This window comes from Schistocerca gregaria, chromosome 11, assembly GCF_023897955.1.
Source record: "Schistocerca gregaria isolate iqSchGreg1 chromosome 11, iqSchGreg1.2, whole genome shotgun sequence".
NCBI classification, from domain to species: Eukaryota; Metazoa; Arthropoda; class Insecta; order Orthoptera; family Acrididae; genus Schistocerca; species Schistocerca gregaria.
Window position 1 is genome coordinate 150,099,138 of NC_064930.1, and position 25,547 is coordinate 150,124,684.

Genomic DNA, 25,547 nt, shown 5'->3' on the forward strand with positions numbered 1-25,547 from the left:
CCCAGCATTACTTGTAAACCTCAACCACCCTTCACCGAGCGATCGAATCGAAACACACAGGCAATCTCACCCGTAGGGTCATTCTGCTCCACGACAGTGCGAGCCTACACAGACGCGGCACACCTACAGAAATTCGACACCTGTCAGCGAGTCTCCATTTGAGATAACGTGCTGCATCGTCACTCCCGAGAAATCTTCAATCCGGTCACAAATTTTGTTCGGTACTCCGTACGTTCGTAGTTTTGTAAATAAATATTGGCCTCAGTAGATACGACCAGTTGTGATACGTAAAGAGAGTTTGCCTTAAACTGTGGAGACTTTCCCAACAGGTTAAATGAACACCAAAAATATATACTTTGTGGCACAATTTTTATTACATTTGTTTATAAAATGGAAGTAATTTGTAATAGAATATTCTCACTAAAGGACAAATTTGCTGTCCATATGTACAACTTAAAAAAAGATTATTTCACATCTCATATCAGAACACTGTTCAATGAATATTTACACCTAGTACCAAAGGACACAAAAATGACAAAAAATGAAACATTTTAAAACCTAGAAGAAAGTTCAAAGAACACATGTTCATCACAATTACATTTACCTAACTTTTCTAAAACAGACCATCAAACACACATTAGGCATAAGATCGAGAGATAAAAAAAGGTCACTAGCTACCACTCGACGGTAATAGTGTACACTCCATCGTCGACACAGTGAGCACGGAGAAATTCAGACTCGACACACGTGAAGGGCACAGAGAGAGATAGTGGGGGACATACGTACGTATATACACGTCTCGTATGAGGAGGCCACACACAAACATACTTCAATTGTACAATGCTATGCAGTTACTGTAACTGTAAAAAATAGCTGTACTGGCTTTAAAAATAATTTATTACATTGTTTAAAGATTTGTAAACATTTGCTGTCACATAAGAAAAATTGAGGCTATCCGAAAGTTCCTAAAACTCCCAGTAGAACTGCACGGTACAGAGGTCATCCAGTATTACAGGAGCGGTTGTCGCGTCAATTTTGAGATCGCAATTTCTGCTCACACCTATACTATCTCTGTCCGCAAAGGTTTAGTTTCACCTAATTTTAATGCGACAGGCTATTAAAATTTCAATCTCTGTTTACATGAAATTGAGTGTCTAATACCACACAAAACACTTCAGCCAAACTGATTCCCGTACAAGGAGCAGACCACAGCGGAGTTCACTTCCAAAAATTCTGCAGTCTTACAACAGTGGTGTACAAATTTATTCGACAAGTATCACAAACATTTAAAATACTGTCTTCCATTATTTAATAAGTGTGCATCAAAACTGATTGACTGGCGACTAAAATTTTGCTAAGACTGCATCAGTAATACAGCTGATTTCAAACGAGAGAAATTCGGATTACTGTAACAACTGGTTCACCCTTTTCTCTACTAATATTCTCTTCCTTTACCTGCATCACACTTACTTGCTCACCTATACGGAAGCCGTACTCACTCTCTCTCGTCCATTTTGTAGAACATTCTGCTGTAACACTCACTTCTATACTGTTTCTTTCTATCTTATTGAGCATTTATTATATATTGTCAGACTTTTGTGCACAAACTAATGGTTACATATTTAGTTATATTCAATCAAATATGCCTCCCATTTTGTACAAAATCGTCAGTACGGCATCTGCACAGGTATTACGAACAGAACAGTGAACAATTATCAAGTCAGTAAAGTAACCGTCATACGGTGAACATTTGGGCTTGCGGGTAAAAGCTGAGGATACAATTATACAACAGATCTGGAAACGAAAGTGACACCCGTCGACAGCCCATGCCTCGAAGTAATAGAATACGCTTCACAGAGAATGTCTTCGGAGCACATTGCGTTATTGTGTGTCTTTCATAGGCTTTCTAGAAATTCGTAATCAATTACACTGTGTTCTAGATGCTACAGTGTGCAAACCCAAAATGAATCTTTTCAATGACAGTTTCCTGTGACAGGCTAGGATTACTAACAAACAGTGTGTGAAGCCCACGAGCTCCACACACAATTTCATTTTTGTTCTGAACAGTACAGAGCGGTCCCAGCTCTGCTCAAAATACCTCCCTCGCCACAACTGGAGCGACACACCTGCCCCTTATTTACTGGACAACCTCCACTTCTTTAAAGCAGTCTTCTGCCAGGTAAAGAGAATGACAGGTGGAAACGAGAATAAAGGGGAACAGGGGCAGCAGATTTTGGCTTCTCACACGGCAGAAGAAAAGCGGCACTGGAATTGTGACCGAGAGGAATCCTACGTTGGGCCGCGATATTACACGTTACACCGGAACGTGTCGACGGGCGGAGTCGAGATCTTGACACTACACTGCCCCCCTACTTCACACATTCACACGACAGTACAATTACAATTAGACCGAGAAATGACATTACGGAACGCGTATGGCGACACGGTGCGCCATTCAACTGAGAGTTACTTCTGCGAGGTACAGCGTACTATCCTATCGCGTGTAGTCCCGAAATAAGAAAGTGGAGGGCGAGCAAAAATCCGACATTTCCGCATTACGAGAGAGATGGACGACTGTCGACAAAAATGCTTCCGCCCACCACGATTAAATGCGAGTGTATGGTAAAAATACGTAGACATATACCGAGGCCAAACTGAAAAAAAAATTACCATTTGTGGAGACGTAATTTTCAGGCAGAAAGCGGAACGAAATCTGTCAAAGAGTAAACAATAAGTTGTGCACTTTTAATAGAGAAAAGTAAACCCGTACCTTGGTTAACCTGTCGAGAGTCTGCGACCGGTAGCTCCGGGCCGCAAAGGATGGAACCGACTCGCAAATCCTTTTCTGTAAGGTAAATGCAGATACCACCACAGGAACCGGCAGCGGCTGCAAATGGCAGTCAAAGTAGAGCTCCAGCCGGCTAGCTAACTACCTGTCTGGCCAGTCACTCCAGCTCACTCGAGGCCGACTTTTCGAAGAGTCACCGAGCCACCATTTTTGTGGGGAGTTTGGGAACGGAAAGGCACGGCACGTTTTATTTTCGACCCGTGCTCCCTCGCCGACTTCACTACCTGTGAAGTGTACGCATTTTATTCCACAGTCGAGCTCAGCTCGCAGTTTTGGCACGCCGGCGAACACTCGGACGTCCGTAACTCGGTCACCTACTCGCCCCGATTAAAATGACTGCGAACGAATGTAATGTACCGTCATGCCTTCTTTTCCTCTGAGTAATGTATTTAGTATTTTTAATGACTCAGAAATTTAGAGCAAAGCCTTTCGTGCCCATTTTGGTCACTGTAAAATAGCACTCGTGCCGACTTCCCGATTCTCGTCCCTCCTGGCGCGTGCGACCTCGAACTCTGCTTTGGCAGAGTGAGGTATTGCAGTTTCTACGACCGGAAAAATCTCAATACGGTGAGGATTTCTGTTCGAGTTTACACCCTTGACAGAAGTAATACTGGATCAAAGTCGGAGGCAGGACGAACTACTCCTATACTGTAATTTGAGAAATACACTTCGCACAATGTCACCTCTAACCAGAAGGTACCGGCAGCGAACTATCGCGCAAATTGCCAGATAACAACCGCTGCCCGTTTACCACACCTGATCTACGCACGGACGACACGACGTGCCTCGGCCACTTCCGAGAGGTCCACATTTCGGACCGTTCTACCCCCCGTTCTGAAGTTGAGGCTCTACAGGCATTCCCTAAAATGGACGACAGCTAAGTAATCATCACTTTTACATTTTTTAAAAATAATCCCTGAAGTTTTCTGCCAACAAACACACCCGACTGTCGGCAAGATCCGTGAAGTCGGACCGTTCTACTCGTCATTACTTAACACTACTATTCGGGAGACCGAGATAGCGGACACGGATTCGTACACCTAATACTTCCGCGTAGAGTGACGCACGCGGCGCGATACAAGTACGTCATTTATCCCTGAGGTTTAAATCGTTTATCCTCCTCTCTCCTCCTCCTTGAAGAGACTCACCTTAACAGTACGTCCGATTACACAGTACAGCAAATAATGGAAATATACAAACACGGCAATCTCTCATTTAAACGCACATAGGCTCTCATAACAGTACCATGAGGGCACAAAAGAGTTACATTAGATTAATGTACTAATGGCCTTTTCCTGGGCCCAGTAAAGAATCAATTAGAGAAAAAAAAATACTTCTGAGTGAATTACCAAATAACAGACAGTCCGCAGCAGGGAGAGTGTCGAGTGGAAGAGGCGAGACTCACATTCGGTACGAGGAATACACGGCACGCAGTGCCTCACTCTGCCATTCTGTGGTGAGGAGAGGACCTGGGGAACAGGAGGATAGGATTGGGTGGGATTTCTACCCTCGGGTCACTGCACTGTGCCAGAGCTTCTCAGTCGAACACACAGTTAAATTTCTCGCTTTCAATCGTATACACTCGTACTGACCTAACATGGTAACCTACTACAAGTAATTGCTCGTTCCCGTGCCGATCTTTCCTTTTGCGACGTTTTGAGATTTGGCTACACCATATTTTCTGCGAGTTCATAAATATTTTCCGAAGTCGCTCAGAGTGACGTGGCTCGGTAAGAGATGCGAAGGTAAGATCGGACGGGGAACTGTGGTGTTCGGTACCTGCAATCTATTTCTCGTGTGCTCTGCAACTGACAACTCGTAATGCTCCCTCGGCACTAACTACCGAATCGAGTGCTCTGTCGCAATACCGAGTTCGAGTCCTTTCTTTCGTCTAGTGTAGCGCACTGTTTCCTTCGCACCCTTTACTACAGTACCACTTTTTTTACTCTGATACCTCGGCTGTGCCCAATGCGCAGTCACCTCTGGCATTCCATTTTATCAAATCCATTTTCTGACGCACGGCAACCCACCGTTAACGTTCCCGAGTGGTGGATTAACGAGGAAATCTCGAACAGTTGGCAACTGTGTGTGATACAGTGACAAGTATCACCCAGGTGTGAAGTGATGTGGAAGTTCCGTTTTCACCTCAGAACAAACTAACGACGGTAGGATGTGACTATTGTACAGGAAACACTAATCTGTGTGCATCCCTTACTCGACGTTTCCCTAAAAACAATACATCGGGCCTTCACTATTTTATTTATTTACTTCTTTGCACAGAATTTTCCATATACGAAGAAGAAATGTGTCATCCTACATTAAAAGAAGGAATAGTGAAGCTAGTTTGCCAGGTAAGTGCAAAAGCTACGAGGAACTCTATACAAAAGACACACAAATTACCTTTTTTCCTTTTAGTTGGATATTTTTCTGCAGTAGGGAAATTTGGATAACAAGAGCGAAGGACTATAGTACAGTCCAGACAGTGGAACTTACATTTCTGTAGAGAAGCTCAATACTTAACAAAACTTCAATCCATCAGAAGCGACTGAAGACACTTGTAAGCAGCAGCCCTCTCAAAAGTGGCAGCCCCAGAAAAATTTACGCATGCTCTCAAATATTGCTGACAGGGGTCACAACAAGAAAGAGAAGAAGAAAAGGGCAAATGAGGACCCGAGCTAAGGTGAAAGTGCGCAATGTGGTAACTCTGCAAAATATCCAACCAGTGCACAAATAATAACGATAAACAGAAAGAATGTCTAGAAATTTTTTTTTTTTTAGAACCAACACACGACTATTTAGCAGACTGGAAAAACATTAGTAGCTACAACATTCCAGATTTAAGCAACATCATTGCGCAATAAATGTGATACGTGCAGCTGAACACTGCTAGATGATGGAAAATGCATAGGTTCTTTCTAAAAAATAATGTGTTTAAAATGAACTTTTACATTTTTATCTTTGAATCTTTCAATTTTATATAATAAAAGGAAACTAGCTTATATTTTACAATAAAAGAAAAGACTTCATATCTTTAGCAGCCATAATGAAAACAACACTTAACTCTTCGTGATAGGCACATACGAAGTGTCTGTGCTTTAGTACAGATAAAACACTGTACAGTAACGAGTCTATTTCACGAGACCCGGCACATCCGATAAACATTTCACTTACTTCAGAAATGCGTGCCTGACAAATCGGCTTCCAAATTACGAGCCACGCCAAATGGGATGTCAGAATTAGGAGTGAATGGGCAGAGTGAGAATTCCACTTACGTCCGTGACACTCGTCTACTTTTCTCGAATCCCCGCAGAATAAAAAACTACACAAATGCAAAAGTTGGGCCCAGGAAAAGGAGAAAGCAGACCTCAGTCATTAGAAAAAGTACGAGGAACAGAAACAGAAAGAATACATATCGTAGTGAAAAAAATTACAGTGAGAATAACGTATCCGGACGTGACGAGGAAATTTCTGACACCATCCATGTTTAAGCATTCCTCTTTACACATTACAAAAGAATGCCGTCTACAAAAACGGGCTAGCAGAACTATACTATGGCACTAACGATAAGAAATGTTTGCACGTCATCTTCACTAGTTCGCTACCAGAGCAAAACATTGTACTGAATATTTAGTGACAGTTGCCGAAGTGAGTCGGCAGCGGCGGCGCCAGTGCGGACGACGGCGGCGAGTGCGCGCCGTCCCCGGTCACCAGTGCCCCGGGGGCGGGGACCGCGGCCCCGGCGGTGGCGGCGACGGCAGCAGCAGTGCGCCCCACACGCGCTTCTCCGCCCCCGGCTGCGCCGCCCACCGCTCGGACTATGGGGGCAGCGGGTGGTGGAGGTCGGGGAGGCTACCCCCGCTGTCGCGCCGCATCATCTGAAACGAGAAGAGAGGGCCGGTGAGCCGTGTGCTCGAAGGTCGGAGGACACGTGCGGGGGCCGTGAATTGCCGACGGGAGTCTCCAGTGGTAGTAACGCCGATTAATAGGCCGATCTACGTATTTCGTACAGCTGAGGGGGTACGGGATTCGGCAGAACTTAATTTTATGGAAATTTAATATCGAGTGAAAGGGACGACAACGTGCAAGTGGTCCGAGAACCACTCTTATTTACACACGGATAATATTTTTAGTACGTTCCGATGCTCATTTGTGTTTTACTATCCTGTCAGAGATATGCCTCGGGCGACACGAGGCAGACGGGGTCAGTCGGCTGAAATCCCGATGTCACGGCAGTGTCGAGGGGACAACAGAATGTATCTCGTGTTTCTGCTTACAGGATGTATATGTGGGGAGAGGGGGGAATTTACTTTGAAAATGAAGCTTTTTGGACAACAATTCACAATATTTTCCCGCAACCTGTTAGAAATAGATTCATTTGAGCAGTTGCCAGATAAGAGGCGTCACCCTGCTTGTGCAGCTACGTATGTTCATACGTGTAAAACATTAAAAGATCTTAAATTATGTCAGAAAAGAAACAAGACATCAGAGGATACTCCAAGAGTGTTGGAATTTCGTGAATCATACTAAAATGCATAGTTCGCTTTAAAGCGCACAATCGTATGTCCAGACTGCCAATGACGTAGGCCTCGACCTGATATTAAGCTTTTTGGTTTGGTTTTCGGGAAGTAAATTTTCTTGGAGTACCAGTACTGTATTAGCTCAGGTTTGGTACTTCATTATGGCTTAATGTCGTACATGCTAGATGATGAAAACGTGTACTTGAAATGCAGCGAATAGTTGAAAGTAGCCAATAGTGTGGAATTAAACACTTCGTTTCAAATAAATTGACTGCCTCAGCTGGAAAGCTTAATAAAAGCAAAATTTCTTTAGCAAACTAACAAAAATACCTTCATTGTTCTGCAAGGCAATTAATGCTAGACTGTCAGAAATGCGGAAATAAAATAAAATCTGAAGTGAGTAACGTATTTTAACCTTCCATAATTATCTGAATGTATTTTAATTCACTTGATAGCTCCCAGCCACAGAAATCCATCTTGTTTTCATTTGACGTTAGAGTAGTAAACGAAGAGGAAACAGAAAAATCACTAAATGTAAACACGGGTCACGTGCAGACTATCCCCCTCCCCGACCATAACTCAGACTGCTATGTGCACCAGAACATAAAAAACTGTTCAAAAATAAGTTCATTTTGTAGCGCACATTTCTGTGAAGAGTCTGATACATAAAACATATATCTTCGAGGAAGTGTAAGACGCGTTATTTGGTCCTAAGTGTGCAGTGCAGTGCCACGTCTCTTCAAACAACTATCTTATACCGCACGTCGCTCTGTGGAACTCAAATGTGTGTATTTTATGATGGATGCTATCAAACTATTTCAGGACAGTGGAAATTAAAATGTTCCATAGTGCCTCTCCTGCTCCCAGTCATCCGGTTTGACTCCTCACAATTAATACTGGATTGGTTTATTTGTAACCAGGAGAACAAGATCTCAGAAAGGTACCAGTTAGTTGAATGTGGTCAATTACAGTCATTGGAAAAGAAATGGACAAGGAACAGTGACACAGCACTACAAGTGGCTAAAGAATGTCTCGCAACAGTAGTGTGTAAAGGTAGGATGAAGCAAAGCTTGGTGGAATGACACACTCAAAGCAGATAGTAAAAGGAAGAAGAAGGCATATCATAAATGGCTACATACTAGAATTCAGGTAGACAGAGAAAGTTATGTTGAAGAAAGAAACAAAGCCAAACAGATAATTGCAACATCCAAGAAGAAATCTTGGGAAGACTTTGGAAATAGGTTGGAGACTTTGGGTCAAGCTGCTGGAAAACCATTCTGGAGTGTAATTAGCAGTCTTCGAAAGGGAGGTAAAAATAAAATGACAAGTATTTTGGACAGGTCAGGAAAACTGCTGGTCATTCCTCTCGATGCCTTGGGCAGTATAGAGGGAATATTTTGAAGAGTTGCTCAATGTAGGTGAAAATACGATCAGTAATGTTTCAGATTTCAATGTACAATGAGACAGGAATGATGATGGAAATAGGATCACATTTGAGGAAGTGGAGAAAATGGACAATAGATTGCAGTGCAACAAAGCAGCTGGGGTGGATGAAATTAAGTCGGAACTCATCAAATGCAGTGGAATGTCAGATCTTAAATCGATACACAGGATAATTGAAATGGCGTGGGAGTCGGGACAGGTTCCATCAGACTGGACGAAAGCAGTAATCACACCAATCTTTAAACATGGAAACAGAAAAAGAGTGTAACAACTACAGAGGTATCTCTTTAATCAGCGTTGTGGGTAAAATCTCTGCAGGTATTGTTGAAAGGAAAGTGCGAGTATTAGTTGAGGACAAATTGGAAGAAAATCAGTGTGGGTTTAGGCCTCTTAGAGGTTGTCAGGACCAGATCTTTAGCTTACAGCAAATAATGGAGAAGTGTTATGAGTGGAACAGGGAATTGTATCTATGCTTTATAGATCTAGAAAAGGCATATGACCAGGTTCCTAGGAGGAAGTTATTGTCTATTCTACGAGATTATGGAATAGGAGGCAAACTTTTTCAAGCAATTAAAGGTCTTTAGGCAGCAGTTAGAGTTGATGGTAAATTGAATTCACAGTCCACAGCAGTTTCAGGGGTAAGAAAAGGCTGCAACCTGTCTCCACTGTTGTTCATATTATTTATGGATCATATGTTGAAAACAATAGAGTGGCTGGGTGAGATTAAGATATGTGAACACAAAACAAGCAGTCTCGCATATGCGGATGACTTAGTTGTGATGGCAGATGCGATTGAAAGTTTGCAAAGTAATATTTCAGAGCTATATCAGAAATGTAAGGACTATGGTATGAAGATTAGCATCTCCAAAACGAAAGTAATGTCAGTGGGAAAGAAATATAAACGGATTGAGTGCCAAATAGGAGGAACAAAGTTAGAACAGGTGGACGGTTTCAAGTACTTGGGATGCATATTCTCACAGGATGGCAACATAGTGAAAGAACTGGAAGCGAGGTGTAGCAAAGCTAATGCAGTGAGCGCTCAGCTACGATCTACTCTCTTCTGCAAGAAGGAAGTCAGTACCGAGACTAAGTTATCTGTGCACCGTTCAATCTTTCAACCAACTTTTTGTATGGGAGCGAAAGCTGGGTGGATTCAGGTTACCTTATCAACAAGGTTGAGGTTACGGATATGAAAGTAGCTAGGATGATTGCAGGTACTAGTAGATGGGAGCAATGGCAGGATGGTGTCCACAATGAGGAAATCAAAGAAAAACTGGGAATGAACTCTATAGATGTAGCAGTCAGGGCGAACAGGCTTAGATGGTGGGGTCATGTTACACGCATGGGAGAAGCAAGGTTACCCAAGAGTCTCATGGGTTCAGCAGCAGAGGGTAGGAGGAGTCGGGGCAGACCAAGGAGATGCTACCCTGATTCGGTTAAGAATAATTTTGAAGTAATAGGCTTAATGTCAGAAGAGGCACCAATGTTAGCACTGAATAGGGGATCATGGAGGAATTTTAGAAGGGCTAATAACTTGTTCTTGTGTGTGACACAAAATTAAATATAGAATACCTAAAACCAGTAAAGACAAGAGACAGGCAAGAAGACAATACACACTTCTTCAATCCTTAGGTCCTAGCAATTTTTCTCTCTAATCTTGCTGCAGCTTTATATGGCGTGCATTCCTTTCTGCGAAAGAACTATTACCTTATCAAAGTTCGTCAATCGTTTTGCTACACGAATGATAGAAATGTCATCGTCTAATACTGAAAAAGCTGTTAATACAAATAGTAACCAAGACCGGTGTAGTTTTTCGATCTGATTACGTCTATTTTGTCACTGTGTGTCGAATAAAACAAAATAGACCTTTCTAACATTGCAGCAATTGCAACACACACCAAATAAGCGAGACTGTTTTGGCAATGATAATCATTTTTATAATAGAACAGAATATAATTCACGAAGTACCTATTTGGCCTACTACAAGCAAACAGTTTTATGTTAGGAAATAGTTCACATTTCAGTCATCTGCTCCAATTTCTCATGCAAGGAACCGAAAAGTAGTAGAACAAAGTTTTTGTATAAATTTGCAATCATCAGATTCTTCCGTAATTTGTGTAATACCCCCATTACTTCTCCTTCCTCGTTCTAACAAACAGTCTCGTCATTACTAATTCTGTAACTATCCCTACCACTGTCAAAACTCTTTCTCCAGTTAACTTTACCAACCCTGCGGTAATCACCGGTTTAATTATCCGGCAATTATTCTCTGGTTAGGTGTTCTTACACGTTCGTACAATGCATTTTCCACGCTACTCCCAGAATGGAGCTAGTCGGGGACTGCAACTGGCCCGGTCTAGTGTAGCGATCTGGCCAAAAATTTTCTATCAAAATTTCACTTTCTTGGATACACCGAGAAGATAATACGTAATCTTTCTTACCTGTTAGTCATTTATTTCCACTCTGTTAGTCCGAATCTAAGGATTTTACTAGTAATTGTAACAACGCTGAACATTCGTAAACCGAATGCACCACATAAACAAGCAGCAGGTGGCATTCACCACTTTGGCTTTATTCCGCTCAGCTCAGCTCGTATAGCCTCGTCCCGTTTTGTCTGTAGGAAAGTTTTTGTCTAGGTGTGCCAAGGATTCCCCTAGCAGGGACATCACATACATTAATCATGCATTCAAAAATCAACTTATTAGTTCATTCAGAAACCAATTTAGAATGTGTTCAAAAACCAGTAGAGGTGCGTTTCAAAATTGTACGCATAATCGATAGATTGACGTGCGCTGGATGCTAGGTGCTCTGTGAAACAAGGTTTTTTCCTCGAGAATATGAATTTGCCCCCTCCCCCTGAAATTGCTGCCCGGTTTGCTCTCACCCCCCACTAGGTCCGGGCCTGCTGCGCACGCGTCAATCTGGCAGCTTGGGTGTGCCGGTAAAACTTTCCAGGGTACCGTGTGGCCGGTCGCTGCTACTGCCGCTTACATGGTCGACAGCCATATTTCTGTAGCCAGAAGTGGGAGAAGGTACTACTCGTACGTGACTCTACTGTGCACGTGCACGAGCCCGCTCGTAACTGACCAAATGAGTCTAATGAAAACAGTTGCGACGTCACGCTCGTCGGAGGCAATTAGTTGTTACGAAGTATTGCACAGTCTTCCGAAAGCCTCCGACACATTTTGCTCTCGGCAGACGCTCGTACGGGCACCGTGTTATTTTATACGGCTCATTTCCTTTGCAACTTAAGTTTTGTTTTTGTTTTTTCTCCCGTTCATGTTTTAATGCTGCAGTATTCTGCAGTAGCGGGATACAATAATGTACTTTGTTAGAGTATTGTTTCTTACCAGTCGAAATTACAAAAAATTAACTGAAAACTAAAACAATGAAAAATTCCCAGAATTATAAAAAAATTCACAGGTTTCTCACGTATGGAAAAATCCCTGGGTTTTTCCCAAATCTCCCGGGTCGTATACACCCCGGTTTACTTCTTCGGGCATCGGAACAGACAATTACTTTAAACTGAAGGCGCTCATAGTTGTTCTCGACAGTCGAGTGAGGGATTAACTCGTGTCTGAACAAATGGCAGGTCGTGAACCGGAATGTGTAAACGGTCTGCACTTTGTCGCATTTTCCACTGACAAGAAATACTGTAACTCAAATCGTGTATGTACGCAGTCGACTATTTGAAGAGACCGGAAAGAGAAATTAGTTACAGCCCTCCTGCATATTATCATTTTCATTAGGTTACCAGACATACGGCTGTCTTTCACAACTGTACACATTTTTATCTGTGCTGTCAAAAGAATTTTGCACTGAAGAGAAAAGACAACAAACGAGAAGCATTTTCGTGCAAAGTCTCTATACAAAACGGAACGTACTTCACCATCAATTTTCTGTGTACAAATTAATTAAATAATTCAAACCTGACATCCACTCGTTTATCTGCTCTAAAACACTCAAAAGGAAATGAGAAAACTCTACCGTCAGTGCTGCTCTGGGGAAGTGTGATACTACCACTCCCGTTCTCTACACACACACACACACACACACACACACACACACACACACACACACACACACACACACACACCCTGACGGACGTGCGAGAGGCAACCTGCAACTGTTCTCTGGTGACGCCGTGTGTAGTGTACAGACAGTGTAGTCGTCGAGTGACTGAGGATATGGGACGACTCTGGCAGAATTTCTATTTGGTGCAATAAATGGCAGGGTGCTCGAAGTCACGAACTTTACAGAGGTGGTATTCCTAGTGGAGAATAACGCTTTACGAAATTGTAAATTTGTCATATTCTTTTGGGACGTAATCTTGAAAGTTAGGGGTCCGTATCAGCAATCTCATCCGTTCGAGCTACACATCCCGCTCACTATCAGACATATCCGTGTGGCAGCCATGCTCCCAGTGCCAGCTCACAAGTGTGGCGGCCCGGCCGCCGCTCCCGTTTTGTCCTCCGGCAGACTTCCGTCCGCAGATTTCGCCCCGAGAGACCGCACGGTCGACACGGGACGTGTGGCCGACTCGCAACTGCCGACCGAGGTCAGTGCGGGAAATCCGATAACAGGTGTCACCTTCTCTTTCTCAAATTGTGCAGGTGTATGCCATTTCCTCGCTAAATAAATGGACCTTCACATTATTTTCCGAGATAAGAGATTACTTCTTCGTCGCGCGAGAATTGCATACGTAAGTGATACTCTACGAGTCGAACGGCACAGACGAGAACGGTGTCTACAACACGGGGAAGTCCGGTGCTAAATGTGCAGTTAATGTTGAATGAATTTGCACGAGAAAGTAACTGACCAGATTCGGTAAAAAAACAAACCGGTTTAAGCCGAAGCGTTAAACACTCACGTCTCCTTTGTGTCCTAAATGCGTGCGGTGCCCGCGTTTGCTCTGCATTTCTGACCGTTCGGTTTCCCGTGTCTACAAATGACATCAGTCACTTCGGTGTATTTAGCTGCAGTACAAGGTTTATGTAAGAGTTGCCGGGCCTGTCACTCTCTATAAAACAAATGCTGACTGTGTGCACCTGTACCTACACGGGGTAACTTTGCTAAACAGGGAAAGACTTCAGGAAACAGGCCTTAACCCTTTCGCTGATACCGACGCGCTCTCTGCATTCTCTATTGCTCACCAAATACTGCTACTCGAGCTGGGAGGTGTCATTCTGGCTGCTACAAAATACTTATTGTCTAACTTGTTTAAGAAAAACTATTAGGTGAAAGAATTTGATTTTTTCGCTTGTTACAGTCCCATATTTTTGCTCGATACAGGACAATCTCTTTTCGTCGTACACCAGAATTACTGTGCTCCACCAAAATTAAGGAAACATTGCGTGAAATTTTAAAGGTTTCGCGTATGTAAAAATGCTCTTGTAAACTTTGCCTGTAGTCGATTTTAGTTTGTATATTGCAGTGTACGAAATGTGAATAAGATATCATTCACTAAGAATTGTAAATCGTACGGTCATAACAATCGCCACATTTCGTAAATGGTCGAAGATACCAAAACACAATTTCTTGCAAACGACAGCACAGAAAGATGCACTTGCATCGTACAATAAATACTCTTAACTTTTTTATCCACCGAGCTATCAATGTAAGTTGTACACAGCAGTGAGAAGCTGGTGGAACGGGACACACAAACGAGTCAGCAGCACCTCAGGAAACCACGGGGCTACGATCCTCGGTATCTGCAGAGTGGCGGAAGACGACGAGTTAACTCGTCCACAGTATTCAAAGGGTTAAGGTGTCAAAGAGGACTTACGGACATACGGGGTGCCCCAGAAGAAATGATCAATATTCAGGGACATAATATGATCATTTTGGAGTTGAAAAGTCCGTGAGCTTTGTAACGCACACCGTAAGAGATACGAGCACGACTTCATCTTTGATACTTTTAAACAAATCTCTTCTACTGCAAAATTTTTGCTTTGGAAGCACACTTCAGGAGCTATGAGCCTTTGTTCATCGGAAGATGTGTGTTTCACAGTAGCGAGATGGCCAAATCCTCAAAGGTATGCGCTTTAGAGCTCACGTAGACCTTTTTGGTCAGAATGCTCGTTCCTCTCATACCTGCAAATACGGAGCATTCCTCTCGGGACACCCCATACGATCAGTTCGTCTCGCAGAGCTCGTTCGGGACTGTGACCACTTTTCTAGTCGTGAAAGCCTTCGACGAGACCTCCGGTGTCAGAAAACGAAAGGTCGGGCAGAGAAGTAGGCCTCGGATCCGGCATTACACCCATGAAACAAATGTCGGCAATAACGTAAATATCGACTGCGAAAGCTCACGATCGCCGGTCGTAATGTTTTTCCTCCTCAGTATCGGCAAGCCTCCGGTGGTTGCGAGCAGATCCCACTGTTCACTGTCCCGAATCTCCGAATTCCTAATTTTGAAATTCGCATAAGCGAGTTGTACATTCTCCGTAACTGTAATGGCAATAAATATAAAAATGTAACCCACTGTAACATACCGGATGCCAGTTTGAGAAAAGTCGGCTATCACAAATATATGGCAGAAGTACACGAGCACTTTTAGGCGACATCTAATCGAACCGTTTGAGTTGTTTAATTTCCGTTACGAATCTGAATTAATGAATAAAACTTCATCAGTTGTTTACAAATAAAACTGGATCAACTGATTATAGTTTTCAACCTAACGTATGCCCGGGTAGAATTAGTTACTAAAATTTGACGCAGTCAAAAATTGTGACACAGATAAGAAGTGAGACGTCAGCAGCGCTTTACCTGTTCAAACCTCACCTTCAGAAGTGAAATAAGCTCCAATTACCGGTAAGCCGACACCAAAATAAGAATCCGACTGTAGTGTCCTCTGCTACACAGAGTGACACGATACGTGTGACGAGTGGTGAACGGAGAACTGCCAGCTGACGACACACTTTTTTCTCTGTTGACACATTCAGCAACTGCCGAACTACAGCCACGAACCAAAGCAGTTATAAATCGATAAATAACATTTCACAAATTGATTTTGTCGATAAAGTCGATGCGAGCTCCGAGATTACACAATTTCTGTGGTAACTGATGTAATTAGGAAATTTTTTAGTTTTAATAGCTGCTCACTTTCGCGTCACAGGTTGTTCTAATAATAGAATCCTATTTCTATCTTCAGTTTATTAATGAAAAAACAATTGAGAATTCAAAATTAACAGGAAGAATAATTTTATCATTTAAGATGTAGTGTAACACTGGAATGAGTCATTATATACACTCCAAGAAAATACACAATAAAATAACAAGACTCGAGGCACGACTCCGGTGGAGCACGTGCACCTGTCACAATAATGCACCAGTCAGCCGAGAGCCACACTCGAGTGTGGACGTGGGACAGAGCGCCCGCTGCAGCACCCCACTAGTGCGCCAGAGTACTTCACATTCACAGTACGTGCCGGGAAACACTGAAGACTCGGACTCTTCAGAGGTCGCCACCTGTACTGTCCCAAAAAATGAGAGGTCCCGTAACAGTGCTCACCTGGGAGGCGGCAGAGGCGGGGCTGGAGGTGGGCGGCGGGGGCGGTGCCGGCTGGTAGGCCGCGTACTGCGGGGGCGCCGCCTGGTGGACACTCGCCCTGCCGACAGAACGCACACGTGAGCACACCGCATCTGCAGCACTACGAGCGATGTCGCCGTCAAAAAATGTGGTACACTAAGTACAACCTCTTACTTCGACCGACGGTAAATACTGTCACTGCAGTAAGTAAGTTTTGCTTAATACTACAGGACTTCGGTGTTTTTGCACCGGTGGAGAGACCTTATCTCACATTGTGTAAACTTACTTTTGCCTCGAAAATGGCAGTGCGTGCTCCTGCTAAAATATCAGCAGTTGTCGATAATGTCACCCGGCTGCACTCCCCAAGTTATCAGAATGAGAATAATTTAATTCATTTTAATAACCGACCTGAGCCACAGAGACTACTGCTAGTTGCTGTGTGGCAATTGTGGAGTATCACCAGTTAGCATAGCAATACTATCAGTAACTGCAAAAATCTTACAAGACTTTGATGAAAACTTTTAATAGCAAAAAATCGGGAGCTATTGTGCCTCTAATGTACAAAAACTTCGTCAATACATGAAATGTCAATGCACGTTTTCACAGTTGTGAGTACAGACAACCGTCAGCCGTATAATCGTATGATGACAACGAAAATTTGTGCCGGACCGGCAGTCGAACTGGCTTTTCTGCTTATTTTGACAGATCACCTCACTCTCGGGATATCCGAGCATGACTCACAGCTGGGCTCAAACTTCCGAATGTCGTCGACAGTGTCTCAGCTACCTGCGCTAGTACATCAGTTATGTAGCTTGGAAAAATAATGCTGTGTCGAGCCACTATTATTTATTAATCCTACGACAATACACACACAAAAGTTGCAAAATTAGTACATGTCGATATTTAAACACTGCTCTCCAGCATAAAATGACACAAATAACCACTATATAGGGATATCAAGAACTTTCATTTATTTTCTCACACTCCTGAGCCACAGAATAGGGGCAAGCAAATTAGGCAGAAAATTTACGTAGAGGATGCAGCATTAAACGTATTTCCCTAGTTGGACCGAAAGGATGAAGGCATTCTACAAAATGAACACACACAGTGTACATAGCAATGTGTACAACCCGACCCCTTGCCTCGGGCCTACGACCTACCGATCAGAATTGCTCGGAACGCTTTGCACTTCAGCTCCAGTCTGCAGCGAACTGCAGTTCCCTCTCAGCAAGCGGATTCCTGCGGGCTGCTCGCGAAACTACGGCGGATGCGTTCGACGTCTGTGTCGGACACTCGGGGACGGCCCAGAGATTTGTCTTTACATGAGCAACTTGTATCTCGGAATTGTTCGTGCCACTGTCTAATGCTGTGTGAGGATGCACAGCATATCTAGTACAAAAGGCACGCTGAACAGTTATCACTGACCTGCACTGCACAAAACATAGAACACAAAATGCCTCCTGTTGCCCTGACACTATTTTTACTGGAACTGAAGTGGGCGCACACAGCTGCTGCCTAGCTGGAACCGTGGGAAACTCTAGAGTTTTCTGTCTCCGACAGTACGTCGTTCACGCACATATCTCAATTGACATAACAGTTACAATTTTTTTTACAACTGGCCGATTCTTTTTGACTCGCTCCCTATTTTTGACTGTGCTAATATATTCTCAATAGCTTGTCATCTGCATAGGACTTGTGTAAATTTTACACTGGCAGGAAAAGAAATACAACACTCTTTAAGTACTGCGTTCAGTGGCACCAAGGTATAATATAGGCTCACAGAGGGGCCGCAGTGTCAGTGATGGCGACCGTATGGCACTAGAGAGAGCTGTCTGTGCACCCTCCGTTTTGACACTGCAGGCAGTAACTGTACCGAGTTTGGAGGTGAACACTGTTTGCAACATTCACTCTGTGGCACAATCGTACCCTGACGACGACTACGTACTCCTGTCATACAATTTCGGCCGTTCAAATGGGGTCACACTGTGGACCCGCTTTAAGTCAGACAGACATACTGACGGACTACCGCAAGCATCAGGCACAATTTATTGGCAGCGTGCGACAGGTTTTGTTAGTTTTCTGTGGAATATTTCCACACCCGTAAACCAGATTACGTACATCCGCGTAGCACGGAGGCATGTCGAGACGTGCGAGCGGGGACGAGACCAGGGCACGTGCCGCACCTGTCGTGTCCCGGGGGACCACCGCGAATGGTCTGCTTGCAGCGGCACCGAAATCGTTTATGCCTCCGGCCGGGCTACCGCCGAGCACGACCGTTCCGGTGTTGCGAAAGTCGATCGGAGTGGCACTCCGTCGTCCCCGGTGATGGGAGAAGGTTCCTTACGTGTGGGAGCGACGGGCATACACTCGTACGGCCCGCATTTCTTTGGCTTTCCGCTAGCAGGAGGGAGAGATAATTTCGAAGCTCGCATCCCCGTGTTACGAGCCAGTAGCGAAACGAAAGTCCACCTCGACAGAGCACCACTCGACCAGATAAGCCCCAGACAACCGAGGTGCAGCGAGTGCCACTCGCCGACGACCGTACAACCTCGACAGCCACGTGTCTTGTCAGTGCGCAACACACCGCGAGATCGAGCGGCTTTATATCGAGGTCTTTACCGTCCGCGCGATCTGGGCGGTCGAACCGCGATTTCTGTTATCTGTGAAATGTGACGTACCTGTACCGCACCACAAAGTGTAACCGGAGCTTACGGTGACCGAGGACCGGTGGCACTTACTGGTCCCCAGCTCTGGAAGCCCGGGGTCGACGACCCCCTGCCCGGTAAACAATTGCCGAGCCCCCGAGTGCCACTTTACAGTTGGGTCGGTGGCCGAGCACTGGAAGCTCGACGGCCAGGGTATCGAGAAATTCGGCCGATATCTCGTGTTGAGAGTTACAGATTAACGTATGTAATCGAAATATCGACGGTACCGAGACGTACTTACTGGTGTAACAAAATTAGCACTGTTCGAAGACGAGCTAAAATTCCTAGCGCGACTGAAACTACCTAATACAATGGTGCTAATAAATAGCAGAGCAATTTAATGTTCACAGAATCTCAATAAAGTCTATTATTGACCACAAATCGTTAATAATTTCCAGAGATACAAAAACACAGAAGCGACATTAAAATTCGAGATAAAATTTTGTATTGCAAAATTAATGTGTCACTGGAAAACTCGGGTAACAGATAATCCAGAACAACTTCCACTTTCCACCAAAGTTGCTGGATTGACGGTTGTCCAAAATAAGTGCGAAATAAATTGCTCGATAAATAACATCTTCGAAACAACTGATTCATCTCGATGTTAACACCAAAACTTCAGGTGCGTTTTTATTTAAAGTCATTTAACACCACTGAAAAACTCACAACTTTCAGAAAACGAGATTAAAATCAAAATACACAAAAGGTATTCGCATCTGCAAGTACGGGCGACCGTCAGCTGCATAACGGAATGCGTGCACGTCCGAAGGAACGGGCACTGCGTCACGCGCAAAGGAACGTCGCACCGTATTTCTGAAAGACGCGGCCACTACAATATCTTATTTATTCCGCCGACACCGGACAAGGGACTTTCGGTTAAAATGTTTCCCCTGTACGGAAATATGCGTAACGGATGTACGAGTGCACACCGAAGACACACACACAGTCGACAACAGGTGAAAGTTTCAAGTCTGGCCATGGAGTGTGCCCAGATGGCCTACCGGTAAAGTAACCTCTCATGATAAGTGGGAAATCCAAACTGAGTCCGGATCTGGCACAAATTTTGACTGATGTAATTACAGCTGAAGGTTGTCGGTATTCGGAATTATGAATACGTTCTGCGTATCTCGTTATGGCTGTAGCTGCCGCAGTGCCTGCTCCTTCGACACGTGTGCACGTCAGAAGGACACTGCGTTACAATCACGAACAGCACAGGTACTGCAGTATCGTGAAATCTTAACATTATCGAGCTTGTTCAAAATTTCACTCTCTAGTAAAGTTACACGTACTCTTAACAAATGAAATCGTAAAAACATTTCCACAACCGAGCACTGATATAACACCATTTAATTTATGTGCAATACTAGTGAAACATTCGCAATGTATTCACTGGATGGCTATTAACCTACCAGTAAATGAAGACCTAGAGGACGCACGAGAACACGGTGGAAAATGGGAGTGAGAATATCTGTGGAAAGGAGAGGTGTGACCTGGCAGCAAGGAGAGGAAGAAAAGTGGTGGGAGGACCGAGCCAAATGGAGAGGACTTGTCAGCACCCAGACCCGGCAGTAGCTGCAGCGGGGTCCGAATATAGATAGATAGTAAATAATGGAGTATTTTGCAGCACAGAAGATCTCTCCATTTATTTGGGAGACGTCAGAGGAAATTAATACCTAAATTCTACTTATAACTTCCAACTTGGAAAACAAATTACACTCCTACAAGACTGAGTACAACAACATAATGAAAGCAAGGAAAAGAACTTTCACCCTTAACTCACTCAGCTAACCCAGCAGAAACAGAGTTCGTGGTGCAATTCACACGACCTATGAGAACACGCACGAGTTCCAGCCTAGAAAGTCGAGTGCCACTTACACTTGCTGAACGGGAGTGAGACGTGGGTCTGACGGCAGTGAGACAGCAGTGCCGTAAACCACTGCACCGTCATCGGCAGCTAAGGTGCCACACCCCCTGTCACAGGTGAGCAGAATGTGACTCGGATACGGTCCAGTTGTTTGCCTGCACGTTCGAGCCAGACAGTCCACGATTTACTCTCGTACCGATCAGACGACTCGTCTGTGAACCTATTCGGTCTTTCAGAATGTCCAGTTTGTCCATTTACTGTCGACGTCGACCGACTGTCAGATCGGCAGTGCAGTTCTACACCGAAAGAAATCCGGATTGTACCGAGCCTCCGCAAATATTATTAAAAAAAGTTTATAGGAACTGAAAATGTAATGAGCAAAACAGACTGCTCGATTTTGTCTCATTCTCATTTATTTCGAAGGAAAGTGGGATTTAGGTCGTGTTAATTTTATTTTTAATTGTACTGGGGATGCGTGATAGATGGTGGGTGAGTAGCTTCAGGTGGTTGTGATACACATTTCTGTATAATATTTTAGTGTTTTGTTTGTTAATGAATGGTGACACTTTGGCTAAACTGAGGTACTAGTATTGACAAAAGAAAAGCTGGCAGCACAGAGAGAGGACTGCAGTGGTGCCGCCTGCAAACTGCCGTCACAAACTGAAGGAAACAGCACCTCTCGCATTCAGTGTGCAAACTGACACAGAGGAAAAGTGAATGTGAAGGAATGACCTGCAGTGTAGTGCGAGTTCTAGACTATGTGGTCAGTGAAGCAAACGAATGCGAACGGAAAGAATACAGCTGTGCTGAAGGACGGATCCATATCGTAGTCGGATTCTAGGTTACGTCGGAACGTTACGGATCGGTCGTGGGTCAGAGAAGCACAAATATTGGCGGAAAAAAACTGGCTGCTGTATCGGATTGTACCACATCGTGAGGTGCAGTTTAACTTCGAATGCAACAATCTTGCTGCTCACTTATAGCAATCGCTATTAAAATGATTATTTTTAGAAACTCTGAGGGGTATTTTCAGAATGTTCTGGTTTCTTAGCTGGGTGTTCCACAGGTGCCTAAAAGTACTGCTTGGATTTTACAGAGCTTTGGGTTTTAATATAAAACATCCCACACCACTATATTTCATTATGTCACTGAGGTTTTTTACCCCCCTAGTCATGACGACACTGTCTTCTGACTGGTTTCGCAATCTTATCTAATTAGTCAACACCACCACCTATTGCCAACTACTATCCCATACTTGTCTAAAAATATAATTTTCGTCACATTTATGCAATTTTTATGATTAGTATTAGTAGATGTTCGCCGACAACATTGTAATTCTGCCAGAGACAGCAAAGGACCTAGAAGAGCAGTTGAACGGAATGGATTGTGTCTTGAAAGGAGGATATAAGATGAACATCAACAAAAGCAAAACGAGGATAATGGAATGTAGTCGAATTAAGCCAGGTGACGCTGAGGGAATTAGATTACGAAATGAGACACTTAAAGTAGTAAAGGAGTTTTGCTATTTGGGGAGCAAAATAACTGATGATGGCCGAAGTAGAGAGGATATATAACGTAGACTGGCAATGGCAAGGAAATCGTTTATGGAAAAGGAGAAATTTGTTAACATCGAGTATAGAGCTAAGTGTCAGGAAGTCGTTTCTGAAAGTATTTGTATGGAGTGTAGCCATGTATGGAAGTGAAACATGGACAATAAATAGTTTGGACAAGAAGAGAATAGAAGCTTTTGAAATGTGGTGCTACAGAAGAATGCTGAAGATTAGATGAGTAGATTGCATAACTAATGAGGAGGTATTGAATAGGATTGGGTAGAAGAGAAGTTTATGGCACAATTTGACTAGAAGAAGGGATCAGTTGGTAGGACATGTCCTGAGGTGTCAAGGGATCACAAATTTAGCATTGGAGGGCAGCGTGGAGGGTAAAAATCGTAGAGGGAGACCAAGAGATGAATACACTAAGCAGATTCAGAAGGATGTAGGTTGCAGTAGGTACTGGGAAATGAAGAAGCTTTCACAGGATAGAGAGCATGGAGAGCTGCATCCAACCAGTCTCAGGACTGAAGACAACAACAACAACAACAACAACAACAACATAGTAGATGTACGTTTCAGTGCTTTACATATGATTTTAATATGTACCAGTCTCTTTCAACTGGCTCTGGATGTGTTCTTAAGTTTTAGCTTTTTTTTCCTTTTGTAGTGCAGATTTTTCTGTATGAAGGTTGATTTTTCTTGGGGAGGGGAGGGGGTAAGCACATTTTTAATTTTTTGTTTGTTTCAAAAAGTATGTCATGTGTGTTTATTTTGTGTAGTGGCTTGTGATTTAGTTGTATATGAAAACTAATTTTAATGAAACTGCATACGGATTTGTGGATTGCTTTTTTCAGTTTGGTAGCTAAGAAGGTTTATTTACACTTGTCAGTTATTGTGGAGTTTGCTCTACTGACACAGGCGAAGTGATGTTTTCGGGACCAGTTTTTGCAGCAAGTTACAGCTTCCTAGTACCATAGATTTTCTTCTAGTAACGGAGGTCGGCTGAAGTTTCTGAGACAAAAATTTGTCAGCGAGACTTGGTTTTCTATGTCAGTGACTTTTCTAACAGCATTTTTGTAGGTCAACCATCTGTTAGTACAGTAAGGTTGAGTTAACCTAACAAGTCAATCGAAGGTGATAATATTGCATCTCGTGGCCTTTGTGTAACGATTTTTGCATATCTTTTTGCTTGGGTATTTTATGAAGCTAGGAAAATTAATTGTTTTCTTTCCTCCCAACCAAAATCCCTAATTCTCACAGGCAACCCTTTAGCTGCACTTTCTTCACCAAATTGTTTGGATTAACACTTTTTGTCGACTTTTTGACATTACAGCTACCATATCGGATACAGGAGAAGCACCCGTGTCCGTCATCTCGATGAAGTGACAGGTCAAAGCAGACAGTTGGTAACAGATTTTTCAGTATTTCCATTAGTAGGACCTCACAGATTCATAAGACTAGGAACCTGATAATATATACTGTCAGCTGCGCAACTCGTGGACAGACACCGTTACCTGATACTTTTATTACAGAGACAGCCACACACCTTCACACAGTTGGTAACGAGAGCTTTTTGTGACATTTTTAGGGTCAGCTTTGGTGACAATATGCCCTCATTAAACAGTGTAACAGTTTGTAATCACATAGCAGAGACACAGAAGCAGCAGACAGCCTACCTGACGCTGGGCGAGGGGTTCCTGTGCGGCTGCGCCTGCGGCTGCGGGTACGGCTCCGGCGGCAGACCGTTCTCCACGATGCCCGGGTGTGCCGGCGGCGGCCCCGGCGAAGGTCCGGGGGCGGGCGGTGGCCCGGCGTGCGCGTGCTGGTGGTGGTGCGAGTGCTGCGGCGCCAGGTAGCTGTTGTTGTGGCGGGGTGCCACCGCCGGCGTTGCCCCCGCCGCCCCGCCGTGCTGGGGGTGCACGTTGTTCACTGCGGACAGAAACAGCGGCGGTACAGTGCGAGCCGCCACGGTGCGGAGCCCGACCGCCACCTCCGGGATACAGTGAACTGGGTACTTCTGTGAATGCGCCCAGTACTGCGCGACTCGAGTTTACCCTCGCGTTTACAGTGCTCGAATAACTTCCGGGGATACGGCCGGGTGAGGTAGTAGACGACAGCCGACAATTCGAGAGGGGCACACCCTGTCATTTTCGAGGAAAAATTGTAAAGAGTACGGACCGTGCGAGTGAATTTAGCGCCTTGTCGTGATGGACCGTCCGTAGGGAACCTGCTCGCACCGACCCTTACATAAGGGCCGACGTCGACGGGTACTTCGGTGCGCGGGAGCTGGGTAATTTCAGAACTCTGGAGTGTGTCAGCCGTGTCACGCCTTCTCGAGTTCACCTCCCGTCAGAACGGATACGGTCGCCGACAGATCTGACGCGCGTCGCACTCTCGACCGATCGCGTACCGGGAGAGTGACGGGGATACCGAGTCGGCGACGAATTCTACAGACTTTTTGCCTTACGTATGGAGCACCTCGGAGGAGAAGTCAAATTTTGCAGAAATATGACGAGAAATGTTTTTCCGACCTACACATTTTAGATTCCTTCGAGGACAATCTCGATTTGTGTCTACCGTATCCCTCGCAGTCGTGACACGCCATCGTATCGGCCTGACTATCGGGAATGGGGAGGACCGGCGTACCGAGCCTGAGTGCCACGTACTTCTACGACAGCCGAGCAGACGGACTACCGAAGAGAACTGTCTCGACAAACTGTCGTCCTACGAAAAATAGCGACACGGAGACTCTGTCACGCACTTCCAGCTAACGAGAGAGTATCTCAGAACGCAGTAGAGATTGAACTAGCAAGTAAACCAGTAAATAGAGATATGTTTCTGCTCAAATTCTGTACGGAACACTGACTCGCTGCAGTTTTGCCTAAAAAATTACACGATGCATACCTGTTGAAATATTGGCATTTGTCACCCGGCCGCATTCCCATAAGTTATTCGAGCAGACAACACTTCACGATACGGGCCCATCCCTCTCGAGTGTCAGTTACTTCTTACGGGACCTGAGAGGGGTAGGTCAGAGCAGATTAAAAAGGAAGGGCAGGACACTTGAAGCTGAGGACGAGAGGAGA

The 25,547-nt window shown here is 44.3% G+C and overlaps 1 protein-coding gene across 1 annotated transcript in view; it reads right to left on the bottom strand.

Annotated features, from left to right (window-relative positions):
• Window positions 1–352: 352 nt before the first annotated feature.
• Window positions 353–25,547, bottom strand: part of LOC126295480 (protein AF-17-like) — a 106,011-nt gene continuing 80,816 nt past the window's right edge. Inside the window, exons 14-16 of the mRNA XM_049988027.1 lie at window positions 24,138–24,390; window positions 16,322–16,418; window positions 353–6,723 (exon numbers count right to left, since the gene is read on the bottom strand). Of these exons, the coding sequence (XP_049843984.1) occupies window positions 6,664–6,723; window positions 16,322–16,418; window positions 24,138–24,390 (410 nt within the window). The 3' untranslated portion in view covers window positions 353–6,663. The remainder of the gene's footprint in view (window positions 6,724–16,321; window positions 16,419–24,137; window positions 24,391–25,547) is intronic.